Raw genomic sequence first — 23,497 nt, 5'->3', positions numbered from 1 at the left:
GGTGATAACTGCAGAGATTGCTTTGGATACTATCCAGGGGAGTCTTCTCACTAGTACGTGGGCAGCACTACAACAAGCAAACATCAGCCAGCCATGTGTCGTTACTGTACAGATCTCACATGCCAGTCGCTTTTACCCCTGTCACCTACAGCTGCGCCAGGAGCTTGATGGGTGAGATTTTGAAGTTTAGGTTGAATTCTGTGCTTTTATACCGAGGCAAGTGGCAAATGATCACATATTCATGTTGAAATTTTCTTTTTGGACAAGTCACGATTTTGTAACAATGACACTGTTAATCGTCCATAACGTCCACTACTGGAGTGTTGACAATCCCCAGTGTTTAAAAGTGGCATCATTTCAGGCATGATGAGTAAATCTCTAGTGTTGTTCACTACTGAATGTACTGTATCCTGTCTTCTGCCATCTAATTAACCCACATTTCTGTGAGATCTATTTGACAGGACTTCGCTACCCACAGTTTCTCCGTGATCATCTACTACTCTTGCAAGAGAAAGCTCCCTGTGGTGAGCATGGAACCATGTGATATCAACAGGATGAAGCTCCACCGTACATATCAACAGTTGTTCACAACCACCTGAATATTGAACACCCTGGTCTAGGGGAGGGCCTGTCCAATTGTCCAATTCAACGTCACTGGACTTCTTTCTGTGGGGCCATTTGAAAGAAGTACAGTAGTGTATGTTCAGCAGCCAGAAGATCCTAAGACCTTTCAAAGTCTCATTACGACATCCTGCAGATCCTCATCTACCATGCTCCAACGAGATCGTATAAAATACTTTCTAAATCTTGTGTTAGTTATGATAATGTGTTTGTTCTTGTTACAGTATCCAGCTACTCTGTTGCTGACCGCTGATCATGATGATCGTGTAGTGCCTCTACATTCATTAAAATTTATTGCTACTCTTCATCATGAGCTCAGAAACTGTTCTAAACAGGTAATTACTTGCATGTTGTTGTTCATGATCTTGCTTTTCCTGTCTAACAAGATAAAGAATTCTTACATTGAGATGTGTACAGTAGACCCTGGTTATAAACTTACAATGACACCCAAAGGACCTGAAAACTTGTCTTGTATACGAGTGTTGTAACTGAGAATAATGCTGTCAATCGAGTGAAGTGAAAAATAATACGGAAGAAAACATAATTAAGATTATCTTAGATTGTACTTACTGTATTTACTTCTAAGCTTGATGTTAAAGCATAAAATTGAAGTACATTTAACCTTGGAATGGTATGTTGTAATTTTTACGAAATGTAACACAAATTTGATTGCATAGAACAGGTTTCACCGAGCTCGATAGCTGCAGTCGCTTAACTGCGGCCAGTATTCGGGAGATAGTAGGTTCGAACCCCACTGTCGGCAGCCCTGAAAATGGTTTTCTGTGGTTTCCCATTTTCACACCAGGCAAATGCTGGGGGTGTACCTTAATTAAGGCCACGGCCGCTTCCTTCCCACTCCTAACCCTTCCCTGTCCCATTGTCGCCATAAGACCTATCTGTGTCGGTGCGACGTAAAGCAACTAGCAAAAAAAAAAAGTAAAAACAGGTTTCTGCGCGGACTGTACCGGCCCTCCCAATGTCTTCCCCCACTCAACTCACAATGTCAGTACACGTGCAACAGTCGTGCTGGAAGCTCTTGTTTTTGCGCTCTTGACGTCGGTTTGTGAATGTTACGATATTATACCGATGTTGTAACTATTTTATGTAGTGTTGTGTTTAAGTTTGTTATATCAAATATTCGTCGTTATTGCTGACATAGTGTGTTGAAAATTAGTTCCTAGGCTATATTAAGTACATCTTTTTATTTGTTTTTGTCAAGTTTTATGCTTTACATTAAGAAATATGGGTAAGGGGTTCCACCTATTCAATACTACAAAGTTGTGAAGTTATTAATACGTCGCATATTTATTTGATCTCGCTATTGGAACCGGTTTCGGCAACTATACTTGCCATCATCAGCCTAAGAAAATTGTTACAAGGCATTCGCAAAGCAGTTCCTCTTCAACTTTACTTTCGTCAACTTGGTGCTCAAGGTGAGTTTCTATTTACAAGAGGAATTTCTCCTTGTCTCCGTTTCAGTCACGCTAATACGCAATTTATTTTCTTCTTTTAGGTCCATCTTGGTTCGAGATCTTTCTAGATCCACCAAAAATCCTTCTGAACATATTGTTTTTCAAGAAATCTCGGCCATCAGTCCAATTTTCAAATTTATGCATAGTTATGGATACAGCTATCAAAATATAAGATCAGTATTACGTGACACATATACTAATATAATTTAATCTACTGTATCCACACAAGATATTAGTCACTAAGATACTATCAAGGCAAACTCGAACATTCTACACAATTCATTAATATATATATTCTATGAGGAACTGTTTATATTTAAAAAAAATGGTGCTGTAATCTGATTTTCCCTCATGTATAATGACTTTTAATATTCTAATCAGCCAATTTTACTGTAAAATATAATTTTAAAATGTTTATAATTCAATAAGTCCAATTGAATGCCTTTAATGTCCAATTAAGATATATTTTATGAAGAATTTTTTTTACAAAAACTCAATACTGTAATCAACCTTTATAACATCTACAAGCAATTTGACATCATTAATATTTTTAGATTCAAAAGTTTGTATAATATTTATGACTTGTATTGTATCTCATAAGAATGATTCTAGTCTTTGTATTTTAAATATACAAGTTTTATGGTGTACACCCAATACAAAAACTTAGTTAAGAACAAGTTGTACATACATAAATTTTAAAATTATGTTAGTGTAGTTTTCAGAATGCCTTGTAACAATTTTCTTAGGCTGATGATGGCAAGTATAGTTGCCAAAACTGGTCCCAATAATGAGATCAAATAAATATATGACGTATTAATAACTTCACAAATTTGTAGTATTGAATAGGTGGAACCACTTACCCATATTTCTTAATGCAAATCTTGATTCAATATGGACCAAAAATGAAATTTTTGACATTAAGTTTTACGCTGTTTTTTAGACTATTAGTTTTCTTATAAAATGGCTTTGTCATCAGAGATTGACAAACTTATAAATGATGATAGTTTTGATACTGATGAAGATGAAGGAGATAGCAGAAGTGAGTCAGAAAATAACATTTTTAGCTTACTCTGGGAGTGACGACTATACAGTAAAACCTCGTTAATTCTAAGTTGTTGGGATGCAAAAATCGGACTTCGAATTACATGATTTCGAATTAACCGCCAACATGTACTTCGGAAATGCCAACCCTTGCGGTGTCAAAATATTCTAAGACCCGTTACTGCATGCAATTAACTTTGATTCACAGTTTAAAGCTTTCAAATGCCATGGAGAAAAAAAACTATTTTTAAAATGTATCCAACAAGGTGCATTTACCAGTATTCAAATAATGCACTTGGATAATTCATCGGCAAACATAACCTCACGGAGTGAAATCAAAAGAAAGAAAACATGATTCAAAGATGAGGATAAATCTATACTGGCTCCCCTGTGCAAGTGCTTTATTCATTGGATTACTGTACTGTATGCATTTTAGGTGCCTTGTGCTTGCACGGAAAGTACCCGATGACCTTAAAACATCGCGGCTTATCAAACTTTCCTATGACGAGGGGAGAAAGTCTCTCACTTCCATCCACATTACAACTACAGTATAGTACGCAAACCTTTTCTTGAGCCCTGAGCTCCATAGTGCTGAATGGGAACTTGGGCTCAAGAAAAGGTACAGTGACTATACTTGTACGATTTCCCGCCATGGCACTTCTAAGATCAATTAATGCATGCAGTCACCTTGATTCTCAGTTTAAACTTTTCAAATGCCATGGGAAACACTACTTCATAAATGTACCCAACAAGGTGCATTTACATTATTCAAATAATGCACTTGTATAAAACAGTGGATTACTGTACTGTTCGTTGCATTTTAGATGCCTTGTACTGGCATGGAAAATGCTCAATGCCGTTAAAACATTGTGGCTTTTCTAACTTTTCTATGACGGGGGAAAGAAGTCTCTCGCTTCTGTGTGCACTGCATAGCAACACAGTACATTTCCCGGCTGGCAATTCTCTCCTTTAAAACCATGTCGGTTTGGCCTGAGCATTAAAAAGAAAAAAAACCTAACAAACAATGCAGTTTCTTCGGGATTGACAATATTGTTTGGTGCGTACGAATTGATTATAGGCTATAAGCCATGCTTTTTTGCCAACTGTCGGCATCGCCAGTGTTAGCGGATTCTACCTCTCCGCACGCTGCCTGGTACGTGACTTTGTGGCATTCCTTAAAACGCCGAATACAAAATAATCACGATTCCGCTGGAACATAGCAGATATGAAGCACACTGTAGACACGCCGAAGTAGGTAAAAGTGCGCAGTTACCCCTGCACGTTCCAGGAAGACGTGTTCTTTCATGACGCGGAGAAATTTTGAATTTAAATTACTCTGTAGAATACAATTTTTTTCAAAATGTAAGGGCAGTTTCGAATTAAAAGTCTGAATTTTGGTAACGGGACCGACATTCTTCTTCGAATTACGAATTATCCGTATTTCGAATTAAACAATATAAATAATATGCAAAACCGTACCTCATATTTCCGGGAATGAGAGCTGCTTTGAACTAGGCGAGATTTTGAATTAACCGATTTCGAATTATCGAGATTCTACTGTATACCTTCATCCTCAGATGAATCCTCAGATCATCAATTTTGTGAACAGTTGAAGAGAAAACGTCGTCATTCAACAACTGACAAGGATTCAATGTACACATCAGGAGTGGTTGGCCCACACAGCATTACTACACAAGTTCTTGACACCCCTGGTCCCTCTGGTAGTTGTGGGACAAAATCTGTTACAGCTCTGTCTGCTGAATCAAGACCTGATCGTAGTGTAATAGTACTGCTACTACTACTACTACTACTATTACTGGTTCTTCAGGATTTGCAAGCTTGTCTACACAACGAACAACAAAAATAATCAAAGGAAAAAACTGTTATTCCTGGACTGAATATCTTCCAACCATTAGTACAAGAAATACCCCTAGAAATATTGTGAATATCAGACAATGGCCTAAAGGTAGCGGTAAAGATGTTCTAACCCCTTTAGATGTGTTTCAGTTGTTCTTTACTGATGCTATGGTAAACTCAATCGTTACTCATACAAATGAAGGAATAGTGAGAAAGCAAGCCAACTACAAAACAATTCATTTTTTAAACAGTCAGACCTCTCCCACAGAGATAAAGGCACTCTTGGGCATTCTTATATTCTCTGCTCTCCACAAGGACAATTTCCTAAATACAGCAATAATGTTTGAACCTTCTGTAATTGGTAATGTTTACAGAGTTTGCTTTAGTGAAAAGCAATTCCAGTTTTTATTAGATTGTCTCAGATTCGATGACAGAACTACCCGAGCTGAGAAAGTAGCGACACGGATCGCTTCACACCTATAAGGGACCTTTTGGAAGCTTTCATGAAATTGTGCATAGACAACTACGAGGCTGGTCCGTATCTCACCATTGATGAGCAGCTGCTTACATTTAGAGGCAGATGCCCATTCGAAATGTATATGCCTAGAAAGCCAGCTAAATCTGGGTTAAAAATTGTTATGGTTTGTGATGCTGAACCATACTTAGGGAAACAAAGCACAACTGTTGGAGATCCTCTTTCTCACTGCTATGTGAAATAGTTAATGGCTCCATTTCATGGATCGAACCGCAACATAACAATGGATAACTGGTTCACAGCCGTTCTGTTGGCTGCTGAATTGCTCAAGGCTCCTTATAAGTTCACACTTTTAGGAACGATCCCCCTAATCAAACCAGAGATACCTTTGAGTATGAAATCAACGAAGAACAGGGACATTGGTGATGCAAAATGCCTTTTCAGCAACATGACAACACTTCTATCGCACAAGGCTAAGGAACAAGGTAGTTTGCCTTATTTCCACAAAGCACCAAGACAAGGGAGTGAATCAAGATAGCAAAGCAGTTATGATTGACCATTACAACCAGACCAAAGGAGGAGTAGATACTCTTGACCAAATGGTTTCAGTCAGATCTAGCACAAGGAAAACAAAAGGATAGCCACTGCATTTTTTATGACTTGATCGACATCGGAGGAGTTAACTCGCTTATTATTTTCAACAGGGTCTTGTGTTCTAGAAAAGAACAAAGCATGAATAAATTGTATCAGCAGTTGGTTTTTCCATGGCTAGAACAACGCTTGACTATCAGAAATCTTCCGAGGGAGCTAAGAAGTATAGTCTTTAGTGTTCTTGGCCGAAAAGAAGCAGCATATCCAGTTCTTCCTAGAATGGATAAAAAGAGAACAACTTGTAAAATATGCCCAGCTGAAAAGCGAAGAATGACAGCCAGCTACTGCAGCAAGTGTGACACTGCATTCTGCGCCGAGCACCGCGGGGATATTTGCAAAATCTGCAGTGTCTGAATCAACTTCAGCATCTTCTAGACATCATATCATTGCAAGTAAGATTTTTTTGGAGGTATTACCAAAATGTTTTTGATCATTTAGCCCTCTGTTTTAACATACAATTCGTTTTTAAAAATCAATTACTAATTTCAATTAAAAAAAATACAGATGATCTAACTGCTAGCTAACATTGACAACTAGACAATGCTTGACATTGTTCCTCAATAAATTTTTCTTTTATGTTAAATTTATTTTCAGCTTATTAAAAGTATGTAAAATTAAAATATGTTCTATAAGTTTTGATTTTTCATTTCCATTTTACCAAAAAATGTTTTATTTCACGATTGTAAAAAGTACGATGACATACAGTACCAATTATGTAAGTTTTAAGTATCATACCATTCCAGGGTTAATATGAAATTCACAAAAAAATGTGTGCAGTATTGGGTGGGGGGGCTTGTCTGTGTCAATATCCGAAGGTCAGTGACAGAAGAGGAGAGTAAGGAATTTGGACAGCAACTGCCAAAACCAACTTTAAAATGTTCAAGTGACAATAGAGATGTTAAAATACTTTGCTTCTAAGACAATTCTAATCCTGAGGTTGAAGATGTTATGTATGAGGTACATGCATATACAGAGTGTGCACAAATCATTGGAGTGGAATCAAAAAATTCCTGTTTGTTTATTATTTGTTGTAACATTACAAAATTATATTGCACCGATCCTCGGGGACTTATTTTCTGCACCATGTTGGGCGATCAATAAAATGCTCCGGCCATTTCCCGTACTACGTCTATCACGCCATCGGATCGATTACATAGATCAATGCAATAAAATGTGTGATACCTAATGTCTGTAGCTATCCATGTAACTACCCATCATATAGTGCCTAATTTATTATGTCACAATGAACTTCAATTGAGGGAATTAATTCTATCTTCACGTCCCAGTATAATCATCAAAATATTCTTTAAGTCTCTACACAACACCTCTCATGGCTACTAGTTACGCATCACTAAAACAAAATATATTTTTTTAACGTGGGGTCAACCTGGAACCCATTTCTCCAAATGTAAGATTTACCAGTAGTATTATTCATTTATCAACCTCAATTCTCAATTACTATCCAAAAATCATTCATTCGAAAGGACGATTACCATGCAAGTTCAACATAAACATATCTACTACAATCAAATAAGTTTACCTCAATAATATTTTTTATATAAATCCCTAATTTATTCACGATCGTGAATTAATAAAAGAAAAGAAAATACAACTTTCAACAACAAATATTCTTCATGCTTTTCTTAAAATACACTAGATCGTTTTTTCACTGGATTCGATCGGTTTTCTATCTGAATAAATATCTCATTTACCTCAGAAAAAAAAAAAAAGAGAAAAGTTAACCTACTTTCATAAACTGTGATCTTTAAATGAATTAAATGAGTTTAACAGATCAAATAATTGAATAAATGAAATCAACTAAACGAATTAAATACGTTGGATAAGTTATACAAAATCACTTATTTTCAGTTCTGTTTTTATATCATTTCAAATCATCTTGAAATATTTTTGTAACTTCGGCAAATGTCAGCAAAGTTCCAAAGTAATAGCTCTCTACAGCTATACCAATTATATTTCATAAAAAAAATATATCAGTCATTTCTATCATGTCATTATTATGTAAATATGATCATCTTATATCCTCAGATTTCACGTAAATATTATATAATAGCAAGTTCTTAATGTTATCCTATCAGTAGATGTGTCTGTCAGGACTCAAAATCGCATCTAAGTCGGAATAATATTTCAATAACATTTCTAGGAATACAGCTGTTGACGTATTTCATTTACTTATGGCAGAGAATAAACGTTAAGAAGACATTTCTCCCTTTAAAAGTATGGTTTCATCAATAAATATCACATTGCATTCATTACCCCATTTGAAATTCTCCAAAAGGACATCAAGTTATAGCCTTACTAATATCTCATTCGGAAATTGTATTTTGAAGACAGTTTACGGTTACCCAACTACTATTCTGTGACGCATATCGTAGTATGAACACACATATCTAACCCAAAAGTAACTCAACTTACTAAAACAATCGTGCCGCACACATCAAATAAAATTAATGGTTAGTAACAAAATCAAAATTACTACCAACACCTCTCAATTATGGGTATACCCTTTTCCATATATCATTTGAAAATATTCAAATATCGCGCTCTTCTTAAATTCAAATGCATTTTGATGAATACTCATGTATATTCTCATCAACACGTTTCTCATAACCTTATCTAATAGATCGCTTCTCCCGCGGCATAACATTTCAACATTCCACACTGAAACTACAACGTTGCATAATTGGGTTAGTTTTCAGTCATATCACCAAACAATTACATTACTCTGAAAAATAAATACATACTGTATTTGAATAATGTAAATTCACATTTACTCACATGTAGTTGTGGTGAAGCAGTAACCAAGTCTTAATAACTCATAAACTATTATCTTCTTTCTGTTTTACAGTTAAAGTCTACCGTATTAAATACGTCGTTTCATTTAGCACGAAAGGAAAATCTTAAATCTCTGCAGATATGATTGTAAACATTCCGACGTAATGGCATTGATTATACATTGTTGAAGAATACCTACGTCCACACGTATCAATGAACCACATTAAACTCTTTGCGAAGATACTGCCAATTGGAATTTTATCTCGAAGATATGAATAACAACCTTTGCACTACAAATTCACAGCTAAATTTATACATTACTTCTAACATTTATAACTACTATTACTAAGTAATAAATCTCGGAACTTAGCTTTCTTTTGCCGATGTTACTAGACTGGGCTAGGTTTTCATGTGGTCATCCATGGTCTGCTGGCTGGCACTGGACATCTACTGCGTCATGACTAGGCACAGGAATGCACGTTCGGGATAGCAGGTTCGGGCTAGCAGAATCAGCTGGGCGGCTTCAGTCGGTTGCCAGATCCATTCCAAGTTTAGCTCCTCATGTTGACAGCGACGAGTACATGTGATAAAATATCCAACATCGTTATTAGGATCATGTACATAGTCTTCTGAATAATATTAAGCAGAATCTAATTTGGAGCTCTTTCTACAGGTAATTCAATCAGAATTTCTATGTTAGATTTTGGTAACAAGATTTTAAAGATGTAATCTAGTCGGCTCTAAATTATTATTTTTTTTTGCTACTTGTTTTACGTCGCACCGACACAGATAGGTCTTACGGCGATGATGGGACAGGAAAGGGCTAGGAGTAGGAAGGAAGCGGCCGTGGCCTTAATTAAGGTACAGCCCCAGCATTTGCCTGGTGTGAAAATGGGAAACCATGGAAAACCATTTTCTGGGCTGCCGACAGTGGGGTTCGAACCTACTATCTCCCGAATACTGGATACTGGCCGCACTTAAGCGACTGCAGCTATCGAGCTCAGTGGCTCTAAATTTTACTGTCGTCACTATTTTCAGTATATCTGAACTCTTATTTCGTCTAATACACTGTGCGAAGTTTCAGTTTGAGTCTCGGCTACCGCCGAGGTGTTTATTTTTCTCCTTTCTTGATTCTAATTACTTGATCACTTCGGAATTACGCTCTATATTGGCGTAATCTTTTAAAATCCGGTTGATGTAGTGATTCTTCAGCTTATTCTTCTTTCTCCTATATATGACAGTTTCTTCTTCATAGATAGTTCCGTTGCAGTAAAAATTTTTTTACTGTTCATCTGTCTATCTTTTAACAATCCCAAAAGCATTCTATTTTTTTTTCTCGTCATGGCCGCATGGATTCTACCGGTCCGTATATTCAACTCCGGGACCATGACCTATGTGCATTGCCAAATTAGTATTTTTTAAAATGTATTACAGCTTCTTTGATTTTCTGTGCCCGTATTTTATTATTTTAATAACCACGGCTCGTTTGATTCATTATGTCCGTATATTTTTTTTTAAATGTATAGCCCAACCAAGTCTATCTTCTCGCGTGCATGGCAACTTCAACTGCCGTATGACCTCGTTTATCTCGTTATCAGGCTGATGAAACGGTACAATATAGACAGACAGAAAAACTCACGAAGTTTTTTTATGAACCTACAAGTGCTCGATATCTGCTCCATGAGTGACTACACACATCAACTCTTTAGTCAAGTTCGTCCCACACCCCACATAGCATGTCGCTGTTGATTTCACCAAAGGCGTTGATGATGTGGGCCTGCAGTTCTGTTCGATCAGCTAGTAATGGTGGCGTAAAAACTGCGTCTTTCGCATAACCCCATATGAAGAAGTCGCAAGGGGTGAGGTCAGGAGAGCGTGGAGGCCATGACATGAGGACTAGATCTTCATTCCCAATACAACCGATCCATCTGTCTGGAAGTCTGCTTTTCAGAAAGTAACGAACATCAACATGGAAATAAGGTGGAGCACCATCCTGTTGGTAGATGGAGTTCATGCTATCGGTCTCCAACTGTGGCATGAGCCAGTTCTCCAGCATGTCCAGGTAGATGTGCCCTGTAATGGAGTTTTCAGCGAAGAAGAAGGGTCCGTAAACTTTAAATTTTGAGATGGCACAGAAAACATTGAGCTTGGGAGAGTCACGAACACGCTGCACACAGGTATGGGGATTTTCAGTCCCCCAAATTTGTACATTGTGCCTGTTAACTTTACCACTCAGAAAAAATGCTGCCTCATCACTGAAGACAAGGTTGTCACAAAGTTCATGATCTTCTATACGCTTCTGAAAACTTGTACAAAACTCAAAACGATTCACTTACTCAGCCAGCAACAATGCTTGGAGGAGATGCAAACAGTAAGGGCGCATGTGCAATCTTTTCCTTACAACTTTCCAAACGGTCGAACGAGGCATGTTCATTTCCCTACTCGCTCGAGGAGTTGATTTTCGCGGGCTATGTTCAAAACTGCGTCGCATATGCTGAACCGTTTCTTCAGGCACACTAGGCCAGCCTGTTGATTTTCCCTTGCACAGACATACCGTGGTTTCGAACTATTGATACCATCGGCGAATGGAGTTGGCAATGGTGGATCTTTCCGATATTTTGTTCTAAAGTTTCGTCGCACTGTTGTCACAGATTGGCTGGAATGAAATTCCAGAACAGCGTACACTTTTTCACTGTTAGTCGGCATCTTTGCAACTGTTGGAGTAGAGGACGCATCATATCTGCCATTTGTTGCAACTGTTGCGCTCTCGCAGGCATTGGGGGAAGCACAATGTATGGAGGGCTATTCAAACAAAACAAAACTTTGAGGGATACTTGCCTTACAACATCAAACACCATTACCATATCTCTAATAATATGGCTAGAAATAATTGACAAAACTGCTCAAATCATTTGTGCGCATCCTGTATATTTGCATACCTGCCAACTTTTATAAAATAGGAAGATTTTTTAATTCTTGGATTTCATCACATATATTGCGCCACGGTCTAGGTGAAAAAAAAAAAAAAGACAAGATAAAAGGCATATATATCTACAGTTTCAATGCGGATTGACCATTAAATTTAAAATCTTAAACTAAGAAAACGTAAAAATGATTACAAGAAAATGTACTTGATCATTCTCATTTATGACACACTCAAATGAATAATATTACTTATATCACACCAACACACACAACAAAATGCATAATAGTTTCCTTTATTAGACAGTAAAATGAGCAGAAATTCAATTTTATAGGTATCTCTGAACACTTGGAGATAATGTTTGCTGTGATTTTTGTCGCCATAATGTGAAAAGACCAGAAACTGTCACCGACACAACTTCCTGAAATACATTCAACTCATTAAAATGATGAACTAAGAATGAACACAAATGCACTGAAATACGCAAAACTACCACATACAAAACAGATCAATATGTCTCATACATTGACATACAACTTTAACGGGGGGAGGGAGGACTGAACCGCAAGAAAAACACGTGGCCTACAACTCCAACGAAACCACACAGAGAAATGATGTTAACAGCGTGCGAACCACACAATAACAAACACATTCTTCCCAATTAACTGAGCCGCTAGTGCACGCTTGTTGCTGTGGTGGGCGCAAATTTGATACACAAAGGCAACAGACGATACACTCGCAAAATAAAACATCAAATAAATACAGTTGAAAATGAGGTTGCGTGAATTACACAAGCACATAAGAATTTATCCTTTATCCTACGGGAAGGGTATTGACTGTACTGGAGGTTATATTTGTCAAAAATAGGAAGAAGTAAAAAATCAAGAAAAAACACGTGACCTACAACTTTAACAAAACCACACAGAGAAACGGTGTTGACAGCGTGCGCATCACACAATAACAAACTCATTCTTTCTTCCCAGTTAACTGAGTCACTAGCGAACGCTTGTTGCTGTGCTGAGCAGAAATGCGATACGCAAAGGCGACACACGATACACTCGCAAAATAAAGCATCAAATGAATACGCTGGAAAATGAGGTTTCGTAAATTACACAAGCACATAAGAATTTATTCTTTATCCTAGGGAAGAGTATTGACTGTACTGGAGGTTATATTTGTCAAAATTAGGAAGCAGTAAAAATAAATCGGAAGACAAATTAAAAAACCGGAAAGTTTCTGGGTAAATCGGAAGAGTTGGCAGGTATGTATTTGTCATATTAAGCAAGGCTGAGAATCACTTTCCTGATGAGGAATATATTGGAACCACAGAATGCCTAACGCTATAGTAAAGGTGTTGCTGAAACCAATGTCTCTATAACAATGTTCTTCTGCACTTTGAAAACCTCGGAAGGGAAGTATAGGTTTATAAATCTACCATAATTTCCTTGGTGACTGGATCACTTCTGTAGTTAATAGGCTTTCGTCTCCTATGCTCAAGATTGTGGTAGCATATCCTCACACAAATAGTTGGCATTTAAGGGGACTTAAATTCAAGAGACCCCTGTCTATATTTAGCAACACTTTATCGGTTTGTATATCTTCAACTTTTCATTTACCATATTTTACTAATTGTATTTGACTGACTGGATATTTTTTCACCTTAACACTGTTAAAAGTTGGAACTGAAAAGTATAGCTTTAAATCACTCATGTCAGTATGTTTACTGGCATGTCAAAGAACATTTCTTCATTTCAAAATTTTGATATTCTGAAATCTAAAATCCTTCAAAGTCCTTTGTACTAGATTTGTTCCTCGATTCATTCTTTCTAAAATGAATTCTGCAGTCAGATTTCCTTTCCTTTATTCAACTGTTTTGTGATTTTTCTATTGAACAGTTACCAGAATTGAAGATCATTTATGAGAACATTGGTTTGCAATTTTTTTTTACTTTTCAGAAAAATCCTGTTCTCATCCGAATAGAAACAAAAGCTGGTCATGGTGGAGGCAAACCTACTACAAAATTGGTGAGTATATAGAAAGAACACTTTCTTATTTCAAGACTAAATACAGTGGATATTAGTGTAGGCCAAACTAAACTTGAGTTGACTGAAATTTGATATAATCACATTTGTTAAGCGGAAAATAACAATTCCATTTTGAAATGTACTGAAATAGCCAAACTGTGATCTGAAGAACATTACTGTTGTAAAAAGGGCCTGCAAAGATTGGTTGTATGCATTTTTCCAAAATATATCCTCATAATAATAATAATATTATAATATCCGCATTCACTCCACATCCGCACTTCCTTCACCCGCATCCGCAAATTGAGGAGCGTTTTTTCAAAACTTAATAAATGCAAAAATTTTGAAATTGAGTTATGCATGCTAATGTTATCAGTGTGACTTTGTTCACCATCCTGTGCAATCATCCTTTGCATAAGTCTATATTTGCCGTGTATAGAAGTGGTTGAAATCACTAGGTTTTTGTAAAAGTCTATATATGCTCTCAGAAAGTTAAAGCAAAACTCGATAAATGCAGTTAACTATTAATCACGCGGCATTCTCAGGGATAATCAGAAGTGTTATTCTATGGTACAGTGAAACGCTGGACTCCTTTTTTGAAAGGATGTATTCTTGGAACTGCATGCCACATGTTCCCGCGATTAGCCCTCATTGTCGTCGATAAAATGAAACTCGCTTCTTGAGAAGTTTTAAACAAGTTACGGTGTGAGGAACTATTTCACTCTACAACAGTATGAATAATGAATCTGAAGATTCTGAAACTGACGTGCCGGTTCAGGAGTGTGTCGGTGGAAGAAAGTCTAGATACAAGAAGAGAGGAAAGCTGGCTAGAACTAAAAACAAACCTAATATTAAATGCATTCATGGACTCAAAGACTTGCCCACAAGTACAGAAACTAAAAGGATGAAACAATGCAAAGCTGCTGAACTCTGCTATGAAGATATCACAGAATTCCATCATCATGTGCTTCTTTAAAGATCGGTCAAGACACGTTTCTATTGAAGTATATGCACATTTCCACACCTCAGCGCAGGGTAGTGAACATTGAAAGTGCTAGGAAGAAGAAAACGGTTTCTGTGAAGTACAGCATTAGGAATTTCTGGCATGTCAAAGGACAGATTATCATATCTGGCTAGTAGGTTTCATCATACTGTGAAGTTACCTAAGGAAAATCGAGGTGGTGACAGTACAGGCAAGGAACACAAGGACATAACGGTTGCCATTAAGAATCACATCAAAAGGTATAATTGCAGAGAGAGCCATCACGGCAGAGGAAAGTCTAAGAGAGGATATTTACCGTCATATCTCTCAGTCAATAAGATGTGGGAGACATTCTGTGAAGAAAGGAAAAGTTCTGGATTGAAACTGTGCTCGCTGTCAAAATACAAGTATATATTCTATAAGTGTTTCAATCTGTCATTCAAAACTCCTCCCACTGATAGTCTGATGAAAATAAAGACGGAAACATACCTAGAGAAGAAGAATGAACTAAGGACAAGTTATAGATTGCATACCGTATTTACTCATGTATTAGACCCCCTTGCGAATTAGATTGGCTTTTCGAGACACAGAAAATGAAAAAAATAAATCTCATCTATAAGACCCCCCCAACGTAATTCGTCAGAGAACGATGACAATTCCGCTTAGAAGCAGGTACAAGTCTTATTGCAGCTCTGATGACATCGCACAAATTTGTGAATAGTTTCGTCCGTACGACCTACGCAATGAAAACACGTCGAATCCATGCGGTACATCTGTGTTTCGTAGTTAAGAAATGTCTGCCTCTGTAGTGTAGGTCTACTGCAGCTCTGATGATGTCGCACAAATAGATGAATAGGCCTTGCTTCACTCCAACCCGCTCATAGCAAGCATGCATCAGTCATGCTATATGTCTGTGTTTTGTAGTTAATAATGTCCGCCAGCGTAATGGTTAGCACAATTAGTTGCTGTTTTCGGGGGTCTGACTTCGATTCCCGGTACCGTACTGCCAGAGATTTACGAATGGCAGGAAGATTGATATGCGGTAAAAGCAGTACATGAAACTCCCCTCACCAGGGGTGTGTCTAAAAAGAGCTGTACCACCTCGGGATGAGGAGACGAGTTTACTTTAGTTGAGAAATATCCGCGGTTGTTGCTATTTATACTGCAGGCGAGATCATTACCAAAGTGGTCGTTTAATATCTCGTAACTCGGGCCAGTATAGGTATATATTTGGAGAGAAGTAAGTTTAAAGCGTGATAAAAGCTATCCAATTAAAACGATTGTTTTACTCGCCAATGTACCTAACAAATAATAATAATAATTTTATGTCCCCACGTACTTTAAACGATTTTTGGAGACGCCAAACAAAACATACTAGTGTATGCGTTAATAAAAAAAGAGGCAACGAATGTATGAAATTAAACATTATGATAATAAAACGCATTACTGCCACACCTGTAGATATCCATAAATGCAGTATATTTTCCTCTTATTTATTTTTTCCGTCGAACTTTTGGCACTATCAGGGCGATAATATACCCAACCTAAACAATGTGGTCTGTCTTATCTCTTGGACAGCTGTTTACGCAAATCCTGATGTGAGAAATGTAGAGAACAAGCACGAAATGTACTTAAAAATAAGGGTCTGTGTTTCAACAGCCGCAGTTTTTCCAGTTACTATGTATTACATTCGGAAGTACAACTCGTAACATACGCTAGTTATCAGCTGATGGTTTGGCATGCCTTCTACAGCACGGCTCTATTTGGAAGGAGTGGCTTCTGCTACATATACACCAACTGGGAATATCAGAGACCATCTGGGAATAGATTTACACTGTTTAGACTCTATAGTCGGGAATGAAATTATTTTTAAAAGGTTCAAAAAGACGGGACCTTGTATGGTCTTGATTGCAGTGCATGGCTCAAAGCAAAGAGAATGAAGCATTGCTGACGTGACTGACGAGATATAGCAGTGAGATGACGTCACTTAGAATGCCGACACGCCGGCAGGGAAGTTGGCGGCGCAAGGCGATAATTCAAATGGAAGCAGTGATCTGGTTTACTGTGTGGTAGGCCATCTGCTGAACTGACAATATTTAATATTTAATTATATGATAACACGATACCCTTATCCTTTTCTTCTACGGGATTAAGTATGAAGTGAGACGAATCTTCGTAGCGAGTTTTTACGGCCGTCCTTGCGTCAACCTCACCAGAGGAGTTAATGAGATGTAACAAATGATGTGATATGAGTAACTAAAATGGCCTTTTATATGTACCATAGGCCTAAAAGTAGTGTTCACCATTTATTCTCTTTCTGCGTTTAGAAATACTGCCTTCCGACGAAAATAGCCAGTATAACTTAAATACATTCTAAGTTTGTTAAATAATAGTATAGAATGTTTACACGTGCAATTTATAGCTCTTTATAACCTAGAAGTCATGTGTTCGCTGCACAAAATTTTGAGATTATCGCATATTGGACCCCCCCTTTACTATTTTTAGCTGTAAAAGTGGGAAAAAAATGGGTCTAATACGCGAGTAAATATGGTAAATTCGTGCAAAGCAGTTTTATCAAATAATGAAAGTAGAAAACCCAGGTGTCATCAAGATATGTTTTGACATGCAACAGAATCAACCAATTCCGAAGTTATCAGTTATCAGTGAGTGAAGCTTTCTATGCTAGACAATCTCTGCATCATGATTCACTGAAAGGAGCAGAGAAAGGAAATATTTTTCTATATTTGGCTAGAAGCAGAATCCTCAAGAGGTTGCAACCAAGTTGCTTTGGCTTTATTGGACTTTCTTTTTAACCTAGAAAAGAAACTGCACAAAGATGGCCCTACCACGATACATTTATTCTCAGACTATTGTAGCAGCCAAAACAAAAACACTGTCATCCTGGCCACACTTACTGCTTTCTTGGGAAAAAGCACATTATTCAGTAATATTCTCAATTTCTTCCCTATTCGGGGACACAGCTACGTGGCTCCAGACAGAGTGTTCGGTAGAATTGAGAAATCTTACAGAAGACGGGAAAACATACTGTCTCCCAAACAATGCTATGACATCTTAGAGAAGTATGGTACCCTTAAAATTCTGAACAGGGACTGGGAAATCAAAGATCTAAAAGAGTTCACAGAAGGTACTATGAACATGGTTGCCATTTAAAATGAATAGTCAACGTGTTATCACATATAATAAGAGACATAACAGAGTCTCCATATCAGTACAGGATACCTACTTCGCAAAGTATATTACAATCTAATAATATTATGTAATTATACAATACCAAGTAGCCTATATTATAAAATGTAACAATGGAGCTCAAAAATCAATAAATATTCAAACAAATATAATTCATAAAATAACAAAAGTAAAAATAAGTAAATAATTCCATAAACAAAAGTATATAATTCAGTTAGAGTATTAATGTGAAGTTCCATTTTACCAGAATATTTGCATATATCGACTTTTGAAAATACTTGAGAAAATTATCTTCCACCTTAAGTTTCAACAAGTTCTATTCAGGTACCGTACTTGTCTCTATTGGAGCTAATATAGACGGAAATTTGAAATGTTTCATGGATATGCTTCTAAGTGAAAATAAAAAAAACACATTTCCTGAAAAATGTTTGCTGCAAATGTCGAGTTTTGAAAAAGTGCTCCTCATTGTTATCCACGGTTATTGTAAATATTTAAGTACAGTACATTACACCCAAGGTATTGAAACTGATAGATCTGTTAACATAATACAATAGGCCTGACACCTGGCACCAGAACACTTACAGGCACAGGTTTATGAGAGATTTTCTCTTTCGACAACTACAGACGTATTGACCTTTGTCCCTTCCTTTAATTGCGGACAAAGCCAGTTCGGCTCAGGTCAGATTTACGGCATATCACCATTCTCCCATACTACTGTCAAGGGTCGCCTAATCACAAGCAAAATAAGAGTGTACCTGAGTGAAAATCAATAAATGTCGTTATTTAGAAATTATCAGCAAAATTATCCACACTGCCATACACTAAAATTTGAAACTTACTCTCTGGACATATTGAGTTGCATGAGGTGTTCAGAGATAGTTTTTCGGGTCTCCTGCGTAAACACATACAGAACACACGTCCTTATGATGTTAGTGTAGTATGGAGAGCTGTTTCAAACAAGGTACAAGTCTATGGACTTATGACATGAACATTACACATGAAAAATAAAACTCTTATTGAACACAATGTTTGATGTTAAGTAAATGTTTTTTTATTATAGTTATGCATTTTCAGTTCTGTGAATGGTAATTTGTTGCTAATACTTTGATACTAATAAAATATCTTTTGTTCAATACAGATTGAAGAAAGTACAGACATCCTGTCCTTCTTGGTGCAGTCCCTTGGCCTGGAATTCAATAAATGATCATCAATCGTAGAATGTGAGAAATTAAAGTGAACAAAGGATCTGGCAGTTGAGAAAAGTGACATTTTAAAATGCAGGCTTTAATTGATGTTGGTCTAAATTGATTTTTCAAATTATGCAGGATTTAGTTAAAAATAATTTTAAAAGTATTTTACATAAGTGCCATCAAATAATCAGCTTCATGCCATGCTAATGGATAGAGCAGGTGAGAGTTATGAAATAACTCGACATAGTATGCTCTTGATGCTGTGTCTCTTGTCGCCGAGACTGTAAAGAAAGAGTAAAATAAATTTTACCAGTGCTTGAATATACGTAAATTTTATTTTGTATGAAGTGTTGTTCAATTGAATGAGAAAGAACAGTGCTGCCACATACTTTTAATTCTAGCTTGATGGAAGTGAGTCAGTCATTTTGTACATTGTTGATACCTGTTACCTTTACTTAATTAATTAATATATTCCCACCAAGTGTAAGTGAATGCTAAATTGATATAATCCCATTAATAGTTATTAAAATGATAAAACTTTGATGTTCTGATAACCATATTGTGGTAAAGTCTTATAAGTGTACCACAGAAAAGAATTACATTTTTTGAGAATATTGGCTTAGTCATTTTATAATATTTTTTAACAGAGAATATTAAATGAGAACTATGATGGAAATGTGTGATGTGTATTTACTTTCTCATTAACGCACTGTTCATCTCACAAGGGAGTTTGTACAAGTTCCGATTGCAGTTGCAAGTAAGTTTGTGTTTATATGAAAAAGATAGACGACTGGATTACAAATAGCGTACTTGAAAAATATATAACGCGAGAATATACGAGCAAATCAGAATTGATAGGCTTTAGCAAGAATCATGTAGACTGGAGTGCAGTGCGCAGGTTATTTATGCACAAGCACACTACCTGTATATGAACACACCTATAAGCCTCCTGGCGCCAAGGCTTCTGCTTGAAGTGCCAAGGCATCATTGTGCTGTTTCATTTCATTCTTAGTTGTCCTGTGCTGTGTTTTGGTTGTGCATGGTAATTTTTATATCTATCTTCGTAATTACATACCGTTTTTCTCATCTTTGATCCTGTGTATTATTGTTATTTATAACATGTCACATCCCATGGAAAAGGTAAGAACACTGTAAGAGCAATTGAAAACTATAGAAATTGAAACAAGTCTGTTCGTAAAAAGAATACATATCGCAAAACTTCTTGGGTTAGAGCCTTCAGCTTTAAAATTCATATTTGCCAAGAATGAGATAAGAGATCGAATGAATAAATGTGAAAGACTAAGTAGAGAAACCGGGATAGAATCTCCATTCGCTGAGCTAGAGAATATCCTTTTCACTTGTTTCCAAAAATCAAGGGCACCCAATGTCCCTATAGATTGAATTACATTACGAGAGAAAGCCAAAAAAATGGCGGCAAGATTGAACATTGATAATTTTGCTGCATCAAATGGATGGATCACTCGATTTAAATTGTGATATGGACTAATCTTCAAGAATGTTTCTGGAGAAAGTGCTACTGTAGACACAGAAGGTAAAAAGCTGTGGTTCGAGAAACTCCTATTGCTGCTGGAGGGATATGAGCTGCGTGATATATGTAACGTGGACGAGACCGTACTGTTTTACAATGTCCTTCTGGACAGAAGGACAGAACACTGGCACTGAAGGGTGAATCTTGCCATAGGGAAAAAATTCTAACTGTTCTGCTGTGTGTCAGTGGTGATGACAGTGGTAAGAGTTTGCCGGTCATAATGGGGAAAGTCATTAAAACCATGTTGTTTTAAGAACACTAAAAAATTACCCATGATATATCCCTCACTCACTCACTCTGTAGGCTTCTGAGGGATGTGAAGTTCCCGTGCCGATCTTGCAATCCTCTTCCATCCTTTTCAATCTTGAGCCCACTCTTCCCAGTTATCAATTTGGAGCGTCCGGCATACCTTGTTGATCTCCGTCTTCCAGGTGCTTCAGGGTCTTCCTGAAGGTCTTTTCCCATTAAGAGATCCCTTGTATAGATCTACTGGTGCTCTGTTATCCTGCATCCTCAGTACATTTCCAGCCCAACACAGTCTGTTGGATTCTATCACACCCATTATAGTGTGTTTTGGAGAGAGGGTGTATATCTCATTAGATCTTTTCTGCCAGCTTTGAGAGATAGGATCGAAACATGGGCCAAATATTTTTCTATAAACTTTATTCTCAAAGACTTGCAACTGCTGCTGCTCTTTCTTGGTTATACAACATGTCTCGGAACCATACAGATGTACTGGTCGAATGATTGTATTGTAGATAATCATTTTTGCATTCCTTCTTAAAAACTTGGGGCCTAATATAGGGCTCATAGTGTAAAATGCCTTGTTTGCATTCTTAAAGCTTGGTGTTCCTGTTGCCTTCGGTTTTGCTCATCGATTAATACACCAAGGAATTTATACTCCTCAACTCTTTTTAATATATATTTTCCAATCTTCAAAGGCAATCTGTCAATCTCCTCATGATTTGGTCTCTGTACAACCATGTAATGTCTTTTTATTACCATATTTACGCGAATAATCCCCGCCACCGAATAATCCCCGCACCCTAACTTTAGGTAGGCTTATTTTGAAAAAAAGGAAATGACAACTTTGATGCAAAAAACTGCATCCCAATTTCGTATCTCAAATTCTTTTTAAAATGTGCGGGTATTATTCGCGTAAATATGGTGGCGGAGATTTACGCGAATAATACCCGCCACCAAATAATCCCGCACCCTAAATTTAGGAAGGCTGATTTTGAAAAAAAAATGCCAACATTGACGCAAATAAAACGCGCACCCCAATTTTATGCCCCAATTTAAAAAAAAGTGCGGGTATTATTTGCGTAAATACGGTATTTACCTGTATGCCAATTTTTGCTGCCATTTCTTTTAGTTTCACAAATAACTGCCCAATTCCTAATTCATTGCAGCCAATAAGAACAATATCATCCGCATATGCAAGGACTTCATGTTGTCTCCCCAATATGATGCCAGCAGGTATAAGAGCTAATTTTCTGATAATCTTCTCCCAGTGTAATGTTGAATAGAAGAGGAGAAAGTGCATCCCTTTGTCTCAGATCAGTTTTATTCTGGAGGAAACTTGATTCTCTGCCCTTGAGCAAAACATTTAACATTACCATCCATACACAGTTTTAACATGTTAATTAATTTTATGGGAAAGCCAAACTCCATCATGATGTTCCACAGCCCTTCTCTGTGCATTGAATCATATGGCTTGAAGAAATCTATAAAGAGATAATGAACAGACTCCTTGTGTTCCCACACCTTATCATTAATAGTCTTAATTGCAAATATGTTGGCTGTAGTGGATCTGTTACTACGAAAACCGTTCTGATAGTCCCCAATAACATTTTCAGGAAATGGTTTTAAAGGCTGTAAAAGAATAAGACAGAATTATTTATTCCGTGTTTACAAGAGAGATACCTCGATAATTTTGAAGTTCTCCTTTATGAACTGGGACAATAAGTGATTCCTGCCATTCTTTTGGAATAATTTCAGTGTCATATCCTTAGAATGATCTTATATATGTATTTATGTCATCTTTCTCCACCATATTTAATAAGCTCAGCAGAAATGATGTCGCTACCTGAAGCTTTATTGTTTTTTAAACGTATAATACTTTGTAATACCTCTTGATATGATGGCTCTGGTATTTGTTCTTCTGATGGGGAACTAGATGGTTTACCAATACAGGTTTCTGAATCAGCACAATTCAGCAAGGATTCAAGGTATTACTTACAGTAATTTAGTAATTTGTCCTGATCAGCAATTAAATTTCCAGACTTATCTCTCATAATATTCTATCTTGGTTGAAATGCTTTTTTAATTGTGTTGACAGTTCCATACATCTTGTGGATGTTCTTGTTTCTGTAGTCATCTTGAATTGATTCTATTTGTTGTCTCAGGTAGACTTTTTTCTTTCTACAAATTAGTTTACTACATTCTTTCTGTTTTTTTCTGTATATATGGAAACAAAAATGCTCGGATGACACCTGAAATTCGTTCACAATTTTTAAGTTCATTCTTGCCTCTATGGGTGCATAAGCAAGAAAAATCATGCTCTTTGTAAATAATTGTACCACTCATCCACAGGACACATCATTTCTTCATAATGTGAAACTTGTGCATTTCCCCTCTAATTGTACCAACATGTTGCAGTGTCTTGATTTTGGGCTAATAAAATGTTTCAATCAACTGTATCATAAGTGC

General features: G+C 36.9%; 1 protein-coding gene across 6 annotated transcripts in view; it reads left to right on the top strand.

Annotated features, from left to right (window-relative positions):
* Positions 1–19,912, top strand: part of LOC136878769 (prolyl endopeptidase) — a 133,406-nt gene extending 113,494 nt beyond the window's left edge. For all 6 annotated transcript variants that reach the window (XM_068228984.1, XM_067152233.2, XM_067152230.2 and 3 more), the window contains exons 14-16: positions 846–956; positions 13,789–13,857; positions 19,185–19,912. In XM_068228984.1, the coding sequence (XP_068085085.1) occupies positions 846–956; positions 13,789–13,857; positions 19,185–19,250 (246 nt within the window). In that variant the 3' untranslated portion in view covers positions 19,251–19,912. The remainder of the gene's footprint in view (positions 1–845; positions 957–13,788; positions 13,858–19,184) is intronic.
* The last annotated feature ends 3,585 nt before the right edge of the window (positions 19,913–23,497 follow it).

This window comes from Anabrus simplex, chromosome 8 (genome assembly GCF_040414725.1).
Source record: "Anabrus simplex isolate iqAnaSimp1 chromosome 8, ASM4041472v1, whole genome shotgun sequence".
NCBI lineage: Eukaryota > Metazoa > Arthropoda > Insecta > Orthoptera > Tettigoniidae > Anabrus > Anabrus simplex.
Note: the sequence above shows the minus strand (reverse complement) of the source record. Positions and strands in the feature narration are given on the sequence as shown.